Genomic DNA, 16,726 nt, shown 5'->3' with positions numbered 1-16,726 from the left:
GCATTAGTGAGGCGGGAGGAGAAAGGCTGCTTCCAAGACCTGGAAATCTCGTGATGCAGGTCAGGGAAGAAAGGCAACTTTCTCCTCGCCGGGCGCGAACCAGAGCCACTGAGGTAACGCTCGTCGAGCTTAGATGACTGGGACTCGCGAGGCTCGTCCAGCCAATCTAAGCTCAACTTCTCAGTGGCGCGTGCCAAAACGTCCACGAGTTCAGTATAGGCCAGAGAAGGCCGCGTCTCCTGGCCGCTAGGAGGGAGAACGTCGAGTGACGCGGCTCCGAAGTCCTCAGAGTCGGAGGCCGCAGTATATAAAATATCCTCCAACCCGAAGGAAACGGCTTCCCGTGCCTCCGGGCTGGGTGCAAGACAGTCGCGAGAAAACTGGACCGGAGAAATCGCGCGGTAACGCCCAGGCGATGGAGGGAGAGAAAGTGAAAACTGCTCACTCTCCATAGCCTCGAGCTCCGCAGCCGAACCCCAAGCCCCGGCTTCGCGGAGGGAGGAGGCCTCCGGAGCAGCGCGGCGGGGGAGAACGGCAGATTCTCGATCAAAAAACGCGAGTCTAGCGTGCAAGTTTTAAGAGTAAAATTCTCACAGTACTTGCAGTTAGAAATGCCAAAGATAGTGTCTCGCGCGTGGGCCAGGCCCACACATCTGACGCACTTACCGTGCTGGTCATCACTCGCGATGAGGTGAGAGCACGGCGGTTGGCACCGACTAAAGTCCATTGCAGTCACCACATTTACATTTAGCTGACATTTATTCATTTAGCTGACGCTTTTATCCAAAGCGACTTACAATTGCTATATATGTCAGAGGTCGCACGCCTCTGGAGCAACTAGGGGTTAAGTGTCTTGCTCAGGGACACATTGGTGTCTCACAGTGGATTCGAACCCAGGTCTCTCACACCAAAGGCATGTGTCTTATCCACTGCGCCATCACCACCACCCCACATCACCACTAGGAGAATACAATTCCACAGATGCGGTCGCTGAAGTGGAAAGAATCCCAGACTAAAACGTCATCGAGAAATGGGCCAGAAAAACCGCGAGAAGCGAACGCTTCTGAAGAGAGGAAAATCTGAGGGGTAAGATGGCGCGATCGCGGGTCTATGTCAATCACGTATCTCGTCACACCTGGGGGTGTTCCCGTTGCGTAAGCTACGCAGCGTTGAGTGAACCTATGAAAGAGAACTACTGGTATAAGAAACAGAAAACAAAATAATTCGTTTTTTACCTGGGTCTTTAGTCTGTGATTAGCTCACCTCACCTCTTATCTGACAAGTCTTCGAGTTTGAATCATTCATTCATCACGTGACAGCCTCATAAGCTAAACATATGCAGTCAGAGCATAGCCCGTTTTGTGTATTTTGTTTTATTGTTATTATTATTTTTATCTCTCTCTGTTCTCTCTCTTTCTGTTGAAGTTATATGCACCTGTTTTGTATATTGTAATGTGAAGATGTTTGACATTGCCAAGTTGTTTGTACATTTAAGGATTGTTCAATAAAAATAAAAAAATATGCAGTCAGAGCCGGAAAGAGAATTGATTAGTTCATCTCCTGAGTCTTCGGGTTTGAGTCGTTCGTTCTTTTGTCACGTGACGTGACAGCATTGGATAGAGCAATTAGTTCATTTGAATTCCTTACAAACGAGTGCATAGTTATTATTATTATTATTATTTACTTTTACAGTTACGTGATGCGTTTCTGGTCTGAAATTGTAGCTTTTCTTACACTTTATAAATGTGTGAATTTCTGTCATGATGGTTATTTTCCATGACATTGAATGTGGTAACAAAGGTAATAAACTAAAGAGTTGGTTATTATTATTATTATTAAATCTTTTCCCCTCAGACTGCATTGGTTTAGCTTATTAGGCTGCCACGTGATGAACGAACGACTCGAAAACTGCGACTGAACGAATCACTCCCCGAGATGACTCCTTCTTCCCGAATCACATTAAAGAATCGTTCAAGAAAGGGGAAAGGAAAGGGAAGTAGTGTGTCGCCAAGTATGGTGACCCATACTCAGAATTTGTGCTATGCATTTAACCCATCCAAGTGTACACACAGTAGTGAACATACACCAATGCTGTGGCGCCCGGGGGGGCAGTTGGGGGTTTGGTGCCTTGCTCAATACCACCTTAGTCATGGTATTGAGGGTGGAGAGAGTGTTGGTTATTCACTCCCCCATTTACATTTCCCTGCCGGACCTGAGACTCAAACCCACGACCTTCAGGTTACAAGTCCAACTCTCGATCCATTAGGCCACGACTGCCCATAATTACGACCCATCACTAGTGCAGACGCGGCTGTGCACGAGACGGAACAAAGCGCAGAAAGTGCAGTATACCCGGGCCTTTAAGCAACTTTGCGCTGCTGCGCACGATCGTGTCAAGGATCAGCCAAATATACACGTGCATATTGAAAAGCAAATGTTTTGGAAAGTGCTAGGCCACCTTTTGTGTCATCTAGTGGTTTAGAGGAAAATAATATCAACGGTGCCTTTTACTCCGGGGTGCCTTTAGCCCCGTTGCACCCTACTATATTATATGCTAAAAACAACTAAACATTAAGACTGACTTATTGTAATCCATGCCTGCAACAACTTTTTCTTTTACAGTTTTATTGAAAGGGTGCTCACCAGCGCCCCCTTTGGAGATTTTGGTATATATGTATCCAGCTAGCAAGCAAGGCAGCCAGTAACTATTAACTACTTAATCAGATTGGTGGCAAAGAGGGCTTTGGTTTAATGTTCTACCAGTTAAAGGCAAATCTACTTCCTTCTAGCAGCTAGTTTTCCTCAATATTGGCAAATGGTAGAATAGTGCAAGATGTCTTCAAGCCTCTAACATGCCTTGAAAGTCCATATTAATAACAATCCACCAGATGTTGTAGCGGTCCTAATGCTACATTTAGCTCCTGACATAACATCTCTGAGCTGGTTAGAAGAGGAATGCCTTCAAGAGAAAACTATGGCTGTATCCAAAATCACCCCCTATACCCTCATTCACTATTCCCTACATTAGTCCACTCATACAGTTCACTTGAAGGAGTGAATGAAAACGAGTGAGTGAATTCGGACACTGAGTGCACCATAAGGACTGCCGCTTTTGCATAGTTTGCTTGCTGTTAAGTAATCATTTGAAACGGGAAGCTCCAGTAGTAAGATTGAAGGATATATCTTGAACTCTGTCACGGAAATTATGTATAAACCCTAATAGTCAATTTACAATTAATTTTGTACCTTTGTTGTATTACGCTGTATAGCACCGTGGACGAGCGCTTCTAAAATCAATGAATGGATGATTCAGCTGCGGGCGCCAGATGCAAGATTTAGTCAGGAGCCCTTCTGCTGATTTAAACAGTGCAATGAGGACCAATGCAATGGTATCCAGTAATGATCCCCTTCACCAACCAATGCTAGTCAGAACTGATGGTGCCTGAGGTGCATGTTGCACTGTGAAAAACAAATTCTGTGTATGAATCTTGAAAACATTTTGTTAAGCTTACTTTGCACTGTCCTTGTCTTTCAGGCAACTGTATAATTATCTGCATTTCACAAGTTCATTCAATGTAGCTTGTATTTACTTGATTGTCAGAAATAAAAGAATGAGCTCTTTCTGAACTCTTCACAAAATACCACCTCATATAAAACACTTTGCAGAATAAAGTGAAAACTAAGTCTGTTTGTATAGCAAGTAGCAAGTGATATAACAGGATGGGTGTTGTAATGGGTTTTACAGACTATATTAAAATTCATCTACTGTAAAAAGTTCAATGTTTTCTTCAACAAAGTGTTTGCTCATTAAAGGAGAAAACACATCTCTGAAAAGACAGTATCCATCTTTGTTTAAATGCGTATTTAAGGGACGGTGATTTGATTAGATTACAGTATGTAGAGAAAAAAAAAAAAATCAGAGCATATTAGAAAGCATTCAGGCAGTATTACTGGACTCATGGTGGAATCGAGGCTAACTTTAAACCACACAGTGATTAACATTTCTGGACCGTTCACCTGCTATCTAAATTAGAGAGCCATTATTGATGAATCTGACACAGATCTGTCCTGACATTATGTTAAAAATGACTGCAACGGAGTGCTGTAGGCATGACATATTTTGTATGCCAAAGCTTATTAGCATTTTGCACTTCCAGTTCCATCACTCTGAAGTCAATGTTTTGTTTTTGTTTGTTTGTTTGTTTTTATTATCTTTTTTTGGTTAAATGGCTGAAATAAGTTATCTGTTAAACACAAGTTTAAGATATGTTAAAGTTTTATTTTCAGGCATAAAATTTATCAATAACAAACCTTTGTGTTTGTTTGTTTGTTTGTTTGTTTGTTTGGTAACACTTGTCATAGCACAGAATAGGAAAACAGCAAATATATTTTTATGGCCAAAATATAATCGAAATATATGCTAAACGTTGCCAACAGTGAAGCTCAATTAAATATATTTAGTTGTGACCTTCATATAACAAAATACATGTCTAATGACCAGATTTACTAACAGCTTGCACCAGCGCAAACTGTCGTTTGGAGTTAAAATAGTACTTTCAGGTTTGCGCAGTGAAGAATTAGAGCTGAAAAGGCGTGGACACGGTTATTTTTGCGCCTGATCTTATTGAAAATGCATTTGTAGGAGTTTCCCTTTCAGACGCAAAATTTATAGGAGAAGAGTATTCAAATGAATCATGCAACAAGTTTTACTAATCAGAATCAGAATCAGAATCAGAAAGAGCTTTATTGCCAAGTGTGTTTGCACACACAAGGAATTTGTCTTGGTGTTATGAGCTTCCAGTACAGAAAGTACAAACATAGTGCAGACAACATATAATTAAGGTGATAAAGAACACTAATGAAGAGAATATACAATAATTAAGAATAACAATAGTAATAAAAATAAAAATATACAGAAAAGAGACATGACCATAGACAGAACTGTGAATGTGCATGTGTCCTATGTACAGATGAAGGTTTGATGAGTATTTACAGATGTACAGTACCGGGGTGTGTTATGTGTTGTTCAGGTGGGATACGGCCTGGGGGAAAAAACTGTTCTTGTGTCTGGCTGTTCTGGTGCTCAGTGATCTGTAGCGCCGGCCAGAGGGCAACAGTACAAAGAGAGAGTGAGCTGGGTGTGAGGGGTCCAGAGTGACTTTCTTAGCCCTTTTCCTCACTCTGGAGTTGTAAAGTTCTTGGAGGCTGGGCAGAGGGGCACCGATAATTCTCTCAGCAGTCCTAACTGTCCGTTGTAGTCTTCTGATGTCTGTTTTGGTAGCTGAACCAAACCAAACAGTTATAGAAGAACATAGGACAGACTCGATGATTGCCGAGTAGAACTGTTTCAGCAGCTCCTGAGGCAGGTTGAACTTCCTTAGCTGGCGGAGGAAATACAGCCTCTGCTGGGCCTTTTTCGCAATAGAGTCAATGTGATTGTCCCACTTCAGGTCCTGGGAGATGGTGGTGCCCAGGAATCTGAATGACTCTACTGAAGTCACAGTGCTGTTCATGATGGTGAGTGGGGGGAGAGCAGGGGGGTTTCTCCTGAAGTCCACTATCATCTCCACAGTTTTGAGCGTGTTCAGCTCCAGGTTGTTAAGACTGCACCAGACAGCCAGCTGCTCAACTTCCTGTCTGTAAGCAGACTCGTCACCATCCTTAATGAGGCCTATGACTGTAGTGTCGTCCGCAAACTTCAGGTGCTTGACAGAGGGGTCCTTTGATGAGCAGTGGGGAGAGAACGCCACCCTGAGGGGCGCCAGTGCTGATGGTGAGAGTCCTGGATGTGAGTTTGCCCAGCCTCACTAGCTGCTGCCTGTCTGTCAGGAAGCTGGTGATCCACTGACAGATGGAGGAGGGCACAGAGAGCTGTCTCAGTTTGTCTGAGAGAAGGTCAGGTATGATGGTATTGAAGGCCGAGCTGAAGTCCACAAATAAGATCCTTGCATAATTCCCAGGTTTGTCGAGGTGTTGCAGGATGTAATGCAGTCCCATATTGACAGCGTCATCCACAGACCTGTTTGCTCTATAGGCAAACTGAAGAGGATCCAGCAAGGGTCTAGTGATGTCCTTCAGGTAGGCCAGGACCAGTCTCTCAAGTGACTTCATGACCACAGACGTGAGTGCGACAGGTCTGTAGTCATTAAGTCCAGTGATTTTGGGCTTTTTGGGGACGGGAATGATGGTGGAGCGTTTGAAGCAGCAGGGAACTTCACACAGCTCCAGAGATCTGTTGAAGATTTGTGTAAAGATCGGGGCCAATTGGTCAGCACAGACTTTTAGACAGGCAGGTGAAATACCGTCTGGTCCTGAAGCTTTCCTAGATTTCTGTTTTCTGAAGACCCGGTTCACATCCTCTACACAGACTTTAAACGCAGGTAGAATGGTGGGGGAGGGAGTAAGGGGGGTTGCAGGGGGGGAAGGTGAATGTGTGAAGTGCAGATCAGAGCGGGTGCTGGGTGTCAGTCTGGCCTTTTCAAATCTGCAGTAAAACACATTGAGATCGTCAGCCAGTTGTTGATTCTCCACAGACTGTGGGGGTGGTGTCTTGTACATGGTGATGTTCCTCAGACCAGTCCATACCGACGCCGGATCGTTGGCTGAAAGTTCTTTTTTCAACTTCTCAGAGTAGTTCTTTTTAGTTACTCTGATCTCCTTTGTTAGTCTGTTCCTGGCCTGGTTATACAAGATTTTATCCCCACTTCTGTAAGCGTCCTCTTTGGCCTGACGAAGCTGTTTGAGTTTCCCAGTAAACCACGGTTTATCATTATTGAATGATAAGAATGTCCTGGTGGGGATGCATATATCCTCACAGAAACTGATATATGATGTTACAGTCTCTGTGAGCTCATCCAGATCGGTGGCAGCAGCTTCAAAAACACTCCAATCAGTGAGGTCAAAACAAGCTTTTAAATCTTGCTCTGCTTCATTAGTCCATCTCTTAACAGTTCTTAATACAGGCTTAGAAGATTTGAGTTTTTGCCTATAGGTCGGTATGAGATGAACCAAACAGTGATCAGAGAGCCCCAGAGCTGCCCGTAGGACAGAGTGATATGCATCTTTAATTATTGTGTAACAATGATCCAATATATTACTGTCTCTGGTGGGACATGTAACGTGCTGTCTGTATTTTGGCAGTTCGCGGGAGAGATTTGCTTTATTAAAATCTCCAAGAATGATTAAAAAAGAGTCCGGGTACCTTTGCTCTGTTTCAGATATTTGTTCGGCCAGCTGTTGCATCGCGGCGCTCACGCACGCGTCAGGAGGCACGTACACATTCACGAGAATGAAGGAGGAAAACTCTCGGGGTGAATAGAACGGCTTACAGTTTATGAAGAAGGCCTCCAAATTAGGAGAACACATCTTCGTCAGAGTTGTTACATCTGAACACTAACCTTCATTTATGTAGAAACATAGTCCACCACCTCTCGTTTTCCCCGTTAGCTCCGTGATGCGGTCTGATCTGAACAGCTGATATCCCGGCAAATGAAGCATGTTATCTGGGATGTTTTCACTCAGCCAGGTTTCAGTGAAGCACAATGCAGCAGAGTTTGAAAAGTCCTTATTTGTGTGGGTGAGGAGAAGTAGTTCTTCCATTTTGTTAGGAAGGGATCGGAGATTCGCTAGATGAATGCTTGGGAGCGCAGTTCGGAAGCCGCGTTCGCGGAGTTTAACCAGCGCGCCGGCGCGCTTCCCTCTATTCCGTCTGAGCGCGCGTTTGACTAGGACCGCTGCCCCTCCGACCAAAACATCCAACAAAGCGTCTGAATAATCAAAAACCGGAAAAAAATTGTCCGGTGTGTGTTGCCTTATGTCCAGTAGTTCGTCTCTGGTAAAACTGACAGTAGGAGAATGACTAAACACAGAACAAACAAACAAAAACAACAAAAGTACGGGAGCGTTCCACACCACAGCAGCCATACTCGACGCCATCTTGACTTCTAATGTTTGCACTCCTCAAATTACTGGAATTGCGCCATTATTTAACACCCCAAAAAAGCATGTCTTTATTTTGCTCTTGAAATGGCTGCAATTATTGTTGTTAGGAGGAGGCACCACAGGGAACGGAGAGCGCATGGTAGAATGGAGAGGATTTTTTCAACATTTATGCTATTTATGCTAATTTATTTGGAATGCCAGAAGAACACATTATCCGAACATATCGTTTGCCAAGCCAAGTTAATTTTAATTTGCTTCAGGAAATATAAGACGACTTGAAACCGTCAACTAGGAGTCACGCAATACTAGGTCTATCAAAACTTATTTTTGTCTTCATTTTTTTTGCCTCCGGTTCTTTTCAACGTACTGTGGCTTCTTTATTTCTCATTCTTTATTTGCGACTAAGGTAATTTGAGCTGCGCTTGGTATATTGCGTAGGTCGATATGTAAATGAGATGTTGCGTGTGTTCTTTAATTTGCGCATCGTTAGTATATCATACCGCAGAAATTTACCCTCCCATCGGCTAATTTGTCCTGTTTAGTAAAACTGGCCCTAAATGTAGGCTATTTCAGGGGCAGGAAAATACATTTCTAGTCATACAGTAGCCTACATTTGGGCTAAATACAAAAGTGGATGGCCTACTAAAAAGCAAATTTATATGATTTAAGAATACTTAACATTTGTATATATTCCACCCTCTAAAAATGTTCGGTTAAATACAACCCAGTGCTGAGTAAATATTGGACAGATCACATGCTGGGTTGTTTTCAACCAACAGTTGGGTTAAATGTTTAACCCAACCTTCTCGGCAGTAACCCAACTGCTGGGTAAAAACAACCTAATCACTGGGTTTTGTCCATATTTTACCCAGCGCTGGGTTTTATTTAACCCAGCATTTTTTAGAGTGCATGGTGTAGTTCGTTCATAGCCTACATATAGCTTTTACTTCTGGGAACTGTAACATGTAAGAATCATAAACTTTTGTTGGCCACAGAGCTCATTTTCTGCAATAATATTGGGTTTTTGTTGAGGGAATCAGGGTGGTTCCAACTTCTGAGTTGGCCTACACAAATACATCATCACTGCAGCAATTTATCACAAATAAAACCAAGAAAAGCTATTTTAAAGATGCACACAATGCTCAACTCTGAACAGATGTACTGCAATAGTTCATGTTTTTACTGTAATACTAAGCTTCCTGCATTTAAATGATCATAAATTGGTTCTGTGGGCACCTGCTTCTCAGTTGAGGAAACACACACAGTACTAATGCATATTTATGAGATGAACCCAAGTGTCCCTAACTCAAAAAAGGCCCAAACGAAGCCAATGTAGAACAAATGCCACACTAAGGTTAGCACAAAGGAGGGACTTGCTTGATAAATTTCTGCTTTTAAATGTATAGCCCTTCCAATTCTGTAATTTGAGCAAGATTACTGCAGATATAATCCCTATGGGGGGGAGCAGGGCTGTTCATTCATCCTCAGATTACTCTAAATACTTTAGATGAATGCGTTTTCATGGCAGCACTAGTGTACAAGTACATTTACTTACGAAGGCAATTACGGAGAATGAAAATGTCTAAATTATAAATGAATTACTTAAGGGTTAGGAATTCAAAGCAATCCTTTTTCTTTATAAAGCGACAGTTTGAAACGCAAAGGTATTCAAATAAATGCCTTGGAAGGTCAGAAAGTAAAGCAGTTTCAGCGTTTGCACCCTCTTTTCTATCTATATCAATAAGGCAAAGCTATCAGCAATAGACAAACCAGAATTCATCTATATGCAGAAGAAACAATCAAGCATTCAGCTGACCATGGATGTTTTAATACAATCTGCTGTCCTTCCCAAACTCAAACTCACTGTTTCAATTCAGCTAAACTAATCATCATCCATACACATAATACATAATAATATGAAGGGGAAAAAAAATTTCTGAACTACACAGAGTTGATGTATGTTGCGAAATTAAAGGCCATCCAAGATGATGAATTGAGATTAGTTTGTTTCTTCATCCGAACGGATTTGGAAAAACTTAGCATCACTTGCTCACCAATGTATCCTCTACAATGTAGGGAGTCCAAACAGCTGATAAAAACATTGCAATAATCCACAAGTAATCCACACTATTCCAATCCACCAGTTAACATCTTGTAAAGTGAAAAGTTGTCTTTGTAAGAAACAAATCCATCATTAAGACTTTTTTTTTTCGAATCATCAAGTCCATAATCCATGATAATGTACACACCACTGGAAAAGTCCATCACCTGTCCTCTCACATCAAAATCCATTGACATATTTGTTTTGAACTGTTTACGTTTATAAACAGTGCTTGATATGTGCATATTTCTTGTCCTGATTCAGACAAGAAAAGTTTTTTCACTGAACCAAGCAATGGATATTTCAGCACCAACAAGTCTCTATGAAATCCAGTTTATTTATTTAATTTTTAACAATTTTATTTATTTTTATTTTTTTCATTTTCTAGACTCTATGAAATATATATATATATATATTTTTACACAAATTCATTTTTTTTTGTTGTTTGTTTGTTTTGTTTTTTACAAATTCTATTCTCCATTAAATTTCTGGATTCCATTTTAATGGTTTCATTAACTGAGAAATATTTTTTTCTGCAAAATAATTCTGGGAATTTTTTTTTTTCTGTTAAATGTTCCTTTAAGAATAATGTTTTAATAATAATTGTATTAGTAGTAGTAGTACTATCATTACATTAAGTAATATATTTCTGTCACAATTTCTTCAAAATAAACCAGACTTTTATTTTGATAGGTTGCTGTGGAGACCTTTAGGTTTCTGTTTGTATATGATATGATGATAGTTTTACTCAAAAGAAACTGTAAATTCTGTTTTTATGACTGCATTCTGTAATCTCTATAACAACACGCACAGCTATAAAGTCAACCAGCATAAATAGAACAACCATGTTGATCGACAATCTTAGCTAGTTAGGTTTTGCTGGTTAATAGCATCTAGACCACCATCTTAACATCCAGCAACAAACCAGCCTGGATCACCATGAAATTCCAAAATTTGGTTGCGACACATGCATATTTTATATATATATATATATATATATATATATATATATATATATATATTGTGTTTTTTTCAAGCATTAGTCGTTTTATTTACTCTTTCCTTGTCCCTCAAGAGGCTCCCACTCATTGTCAGGATTATGTACGGAAGAATATATTTTAAATAACATGTCCAAATAAACCAAGGGCATTGAACAAAAAAGAAAACTTTCCCAAAATCCAATCCCTGTGATTTAGGTTAAAACCATACATCTTTGAGACAGTTTGTTTCAGGGGCTTTCAATCCTTCCAAACATCTCTGAGCCAAGAGTCTTACTGTCGAACACAAGCAGCTGTTTAGAGAAAAGCAGCATAGCCAGAGGCACAACAAGAGAATGCAAATCTCACAAAAACACTGGCACAGCACCTAGACAAACATCTGTGATGGTGCGTTGTCACACTGTGACTGTGCAGTGGAGGAGGAATCCCAACTCCTTTAAAATGGTCTCTGTTTTAGGCTCATCTTGCTCCGGCTAATCCATCCTGACAGTGTAGATTGCTCATAACGACTATGCTAGAGTATCTGTAAAACAAACATGCCCTTCTTAAGTTATTGGATTGCTAGTCAAACATCTCGAAATGGTGTGATTCTTGATTAAGACTCTGGGACAGGATAATTAGCCCTGCAGAGAAAATACCCAGTAACCTTTTGATGTTTGCAAATAGCTTGTTTTATATTCCAGGTTCTCTGGTTTGTAAAGCAACACATATGATAATTATCACTGGTGAAATTAGTGAGTCTGAAATCGATGAAAAGAGGTGATGCATAAAGCTAATGTACTTTTTCCCAGTTGTCTGAACAATTGTTCAGATCAGCTGTTTAAACAAAGATTCTTCAGGGAGCCTAATTATTGTTTGAGCTCAAACAGAAAAAAAGAAATAAACCAATTAATTAATTAATTAATTAATTAAATAATATGAACTTACCCTGAGCCAAAGCTAAAGTTAAGAAGGCAACTGTTTCATTGTCCCACCCACATTAAAACTGGATGTCAAATTAAAATGTAATGTCCCAGTTCACAGCAGGAGAATGGATGGATGGATAGATAAAATGTGAAGTATACTAGCATTCAAATGTTTGGAGCTGTTCTGTTTAGTTTAGTTTAGTTTAGTTTAGTTTAGTTTAGTTTAGTTTAGTTTAGTTTAGTTTAGTTTAGTTTAGTTTTTTTGTTTTTTTGTTACGTTATACATTTATAATGTTACAAAAGATTTCTATTTTAAATAAATGCTGTTCTTTTGAACTTTATATTCATCAAAGAATCCTGAAGATTCAGCTTTGCATTGCAGGAATGAACTACATTTTAAAATATATTAAATTAAAATACTGTCATTTTAAATTGTAATAATATATCAAAATATTACTGTTTACTTTGTTTTTGATCAAATAAATACAGCCTTGTTGAGCATAAGATACTCACAAAAACAATTTAAAATCTTACCGACCCCAAACCTTTCAATAGTTGTATATATTTAAAGTAGAATAAATATAATAAAGTATGTAAATGCATTAACATGAAGTATCATGTTAATGCATTTACATACTTTATTGTGTTTATTCTACCTATACACCTGCCATTTTAGACTAGCCTTAAAATTAACCAATTAAAATTAAACTTTTATTACATAACAGGGGTCTCCGATCCATCTCTCTACGACTGAAAGGTTGAAGCCCCCTGTATATATAATGTTGTCAGAAATATTGTTCCATGGCTAATGAGCACTAAATAAATCCTAAATAAAAATTTTTATTTGAAGTCTTGTCTTGAAAGCAAAAATGGCAGCAACTTCTAGGCAGAGATGATTAGACTAGCCTGAGACTGATAAAGAAAAAAAAAGAAAAATTATTCAGCAAATAGAAGCTCTCTTTAAGAAGCAGAATAGTGTGTATTAATGCACAAAATGATGACAGCTGGTAATGAGCGCTTCCTGCATTCTACCGCATTTGACAACTGTGCCTGGAATACAAATGTAGCAGAGGTGTACAAGCTGTTCTAAAAGTTTATGGACTGTATTTTTTATCAGGCAGTGCAATCTCAAAAATATCCATAATAGGAAATGACATTTACAGTGACAAAAAGTACAATAAATGCAGATACAGTGTTTGATGAGCAATACAACGTGCATTGAATTGGCTTCATTATTGCATTGAAATCATCTTCATTGAAATTGCATTGTCGCCTTCTTCACACTCTTCCTGTGGGGCACATTATGTTCTGAAAATTTTACATTATTTTTAACATAAGAATATGTTCATCTTTTTTTTTGCCATGTTTTGAGAAAATCTCTACTAAAAAATAAATCAGTAAAAATGGGGATATATTGCCACATACTGTTCCACAATTAACAATTTGTATCAGTTAGTATTAATGTCTCTGCTAATTCAATGCATGCTTATTTTACTATTTAATTGAATAGTATTAGAAACTAAGTCGTCAATTATCTTAAAATATGGTCTTGAAATTCCAATTCATCATCACTGGTATAGTGCTGCACTTCCTCTTGGAATTTGCATAGAATACAGATTATAATAAATTATAGCATAATTAATTATGCATAAATAGTATTATATTATATTATATATATAAAAAGAAAAATATATATAAATAAAAATGCTGCCTTGGCAATAAACTGGAAAAAATAAATAAATAAATATATATATATATATATATACACTATATTGCCAAAAGTATTGGGTCACCCCTTTTAATGAACATGTTTGACTACTTTAGTATTTTCTATGAGTACAAATGTTAATGTTAACGCATATAATGATATTCTAGGGAATTGTGTGCTTCTAATTTTATAGCAACAGTTTGGACAGGACCCTTTTCTACTCTAACATGACAGTGCCTCTCTGTATAAGGTACGTTCAAAAAGACATGATTGATTCAGTCAGTGTGGAAGAACTTGACTGTTCTGCAGAAAGCCAAGTCCTGATCCCAGCTGAACTCCTCTGGTGTGACTTTAAATGCAATCAAGTTCTACCACACTGACTGAATCAATCATGTCTTTTTGAACCGTGTGTATATACACACACACAGTGCCCTCCAAAAGTATTGGAACAGTAAAGACAAAATTGCTCTGTTGGCTGTGGAGTCAAGACATTTGCAAATATGATTAAAAGCAGAGGTGGGTAGTAACGAGTTACATTTACTTCGTTACATTTACTTGAGTACATTTTTTGGGTACTCTACCCACCTCTGATTAAAAGATGAATATAAGACAAAACTACAGAATGTCACATTTTATTACTAGCCGTTCCAACACATATATGTTTTACCAAATAAAAATAACAGTACTTTTAGAGTTCATCCCACTCATTGATGTGAGCATAAGTATTGGGACAGTTGAACATAAGGCTGATATAAAAGTTGCGGATCCCTTGCGCACAATCACAGCAGTGAGTCTGTGACCCATAGACATCACCAGACTCTTGGCCTCATCCTTTGAAATACTTTTCCCAGCCTTTAATGCAGCCAATTCCAATTGTTGCTTGTTTTGGGGAGTTTCTGCCTTTACTCTCCTCTCCAGCTGGTCAAATTCATGTTCATTTTTAAATCTGGAGATTGTCTTTGGCAGTCTAAGACTTTCCATTTCTTTGCCCTTATAAATTCCTTGACTGAACTGGCAGGGTGTTTTGGGTCATTGTTCTGATGCAATATGAAGCACTTCCCAATGACTGGCATTTTCTTGAATATTGGTAGGCAAGATGGTTTTGTACCCGTCCAAATTCATTCTGCTACTGTCATCATACATTAAGTCATTAGTAAAGATGAGAGGGTCTGTTTCAGAGACAGCCATGCATGCCGATGCCATGACACCACCTCCACCATGCTTTACAGATGAGGCTGTATGCTTGGGATCATTGCAGTTCCCTTTTTTTCTCCACATTTTTGCTTTCCCATCACTTAGATAAAGGTTCATCTTTGTCTCATCGGTCCATAAACACTTCCAAAACTCTTCTGGCTCACCTTTGTGCTTTTTTGCAAACTCTAATCTTGCCTTTCTATTTTTGGTGCTGGTCAGAGGTTTGCATCTTGCTGTGTAGCATCTGTAATTCTGTGTCAAAGTCTCCTGAGGGCAGTAGATTGTCAGAGCATCACCCCAGCTTTCTGGAAGTTGTTGGTAATTTTACAGACACGTCTTTTAGGATTCATTTTCACAGCTTTTATGATTTGTCTGTCATCAACTACTGTTGTTTTCTCAGCCAATCAGGTAATTTTTGGTTACTTGTGTCGCTGGTGGTTTGCAAACTCTTGATTTCTCCATGCCCTTTGTTTTTGCTAGAGCTCTAACTGACTTCCTCTTTTCTTTTAGCATCCAAATTGCTTGCTTATATATATATATATATATATACACACACACACACAGGTGCATCTAAAAAAATTTGAATATCATGAAAAAGTTATTTTTTGTAACACTTCAAAAATGTAAACTTTTTAATATATTCTAGATTCATTACATGTAAAGTAAAATATATATTTTTTTTAAATGTTGTTTTAATTTTGATGATTAAAGCTTACAGCTCATGAAAGTCAAAAATCCAGTATCTCAAAATATTAGAATATTTCCTAAGATCAATAAAAAAAGGATTCGCAAAACAGAAAAGTCAAAGTTCTTTAGAATACATTAATTTATGCACTCTATAGTTGGTCGGGGCTCCTTTAGCACAAACTCCAGCATCAGTGAGGTGTAGCATGGAAGCGATCAGCCTGTGGCTCTGCTGAGACACTATTGAGCCTTCAGCTCATCTGGATTGTTGGATCATCGGTTTCTCATATGTCTTTTGAAAATATCCCATAAATTCCATATGGGGTTCAGGTCAGGCATGTTGGCTGACCAATCGAGCACAGTAATATCATGGTCAGCAAACCACTTGGAAGTGGTTTTGGCACTGTGGACAGGTGCTAAAGTCCAGCTGGAAAAGGAAATCAGCATCTCCATAAAGCTTGCCAGCAGATGGAATCATAAAGTGCTCCAAAATCTCCTGGTAGACGGCTGCATTGACTTTGGACTTGATAAAACACAATGGACCAACACCAGCAGACATCACGGCACCCCAAATCATCACTGACTTCGGAAACTTCACACTGGACTTCAAGCAGCTTGGGTTCTGTGCCTCTGCAATCTTCCTCCAGACCTTGATTTCCAAATGAAAAGCAACATTTGCTTTCATCTGAAAAGAGGACTTTGAACCACAGAGCAACAGTCCAGTTCTTTTTCTCCTTAGTCCAGGTAAGACGCTTCTGATGTTGTTTCTGTTTCAGAAATGGCTTGGTAGCCTTTTTCCTGAAGACGTCTGAGCGTGGTGACTCTTGATACAACGACTCCAGCTTCAGTCCACTCCTTGTGAAACTCACCCAAGTGGTTGAAACGGCTTTGCTTGACGGTATTCTCAAGCTTGCGGTCATCCCTGTTGCTTGTGCACCTTTTCCTGTCCAATTTCTTCCTTCCAGTCAACTTTGCATTTAATATGCTTCGATACAGCACTCTGTGAATAGCCACCACACCCCCTTCACTAATGACCTTCTGTGACTTACCCTCTTTGTGGAGGGTGTCAATGATTGTCTTCTGGACCATTACCAAGTCATCATTCTTCCCCATTATTGTGATTTCAAAGAACAAGAGATACCTGGAATTTATACTGTAGGGATGGTCAATTGATGAAACTCAAATGTAAATATTC

At 39.3% G+C, this 16,726-nt stretch overlaps 1 protein-coding gene across 1 annotated transcript in view; it reads left to right on the top strand.

Annotated features, from left to right (window-relative positions):
- Window positions 1–1,030: 1,030 nt before the first annotated feature.
- LOC306858647 (uncharacterized protein) overlaps window positions 1,031–16,726 on the top strand; it is a gene marked incomplete at its 5' end in the record, with an annotated part of 40,875 nt that continues 25,179 nt past the window's right edge. Inside the window, one exon of the mRNA XM_079399266.1 lies at window positions 1,031–1,086. Coding sequence (XP_079255392.1) covers window positions 1,031–1,086 — 56 coding nt within the window. The remainder of the gene's footprint in view (window positions 1,087–16,726) is intronic.

Source organism: Barbus barbus (genome assembly GCF_936440315.1).
Source record: "Barbus barbus genome assembly, chromosome: 3".
Classification (NCBI taxonomy): Eukaryota; Metazoa; Chordata; class Actinopteri; order Cypriniformes; family Cyprinidae; genus Barbus; species Barbus barbus.
This window is presented reverse-complemented; position numbering and strand designations above follow the sequence as displayed.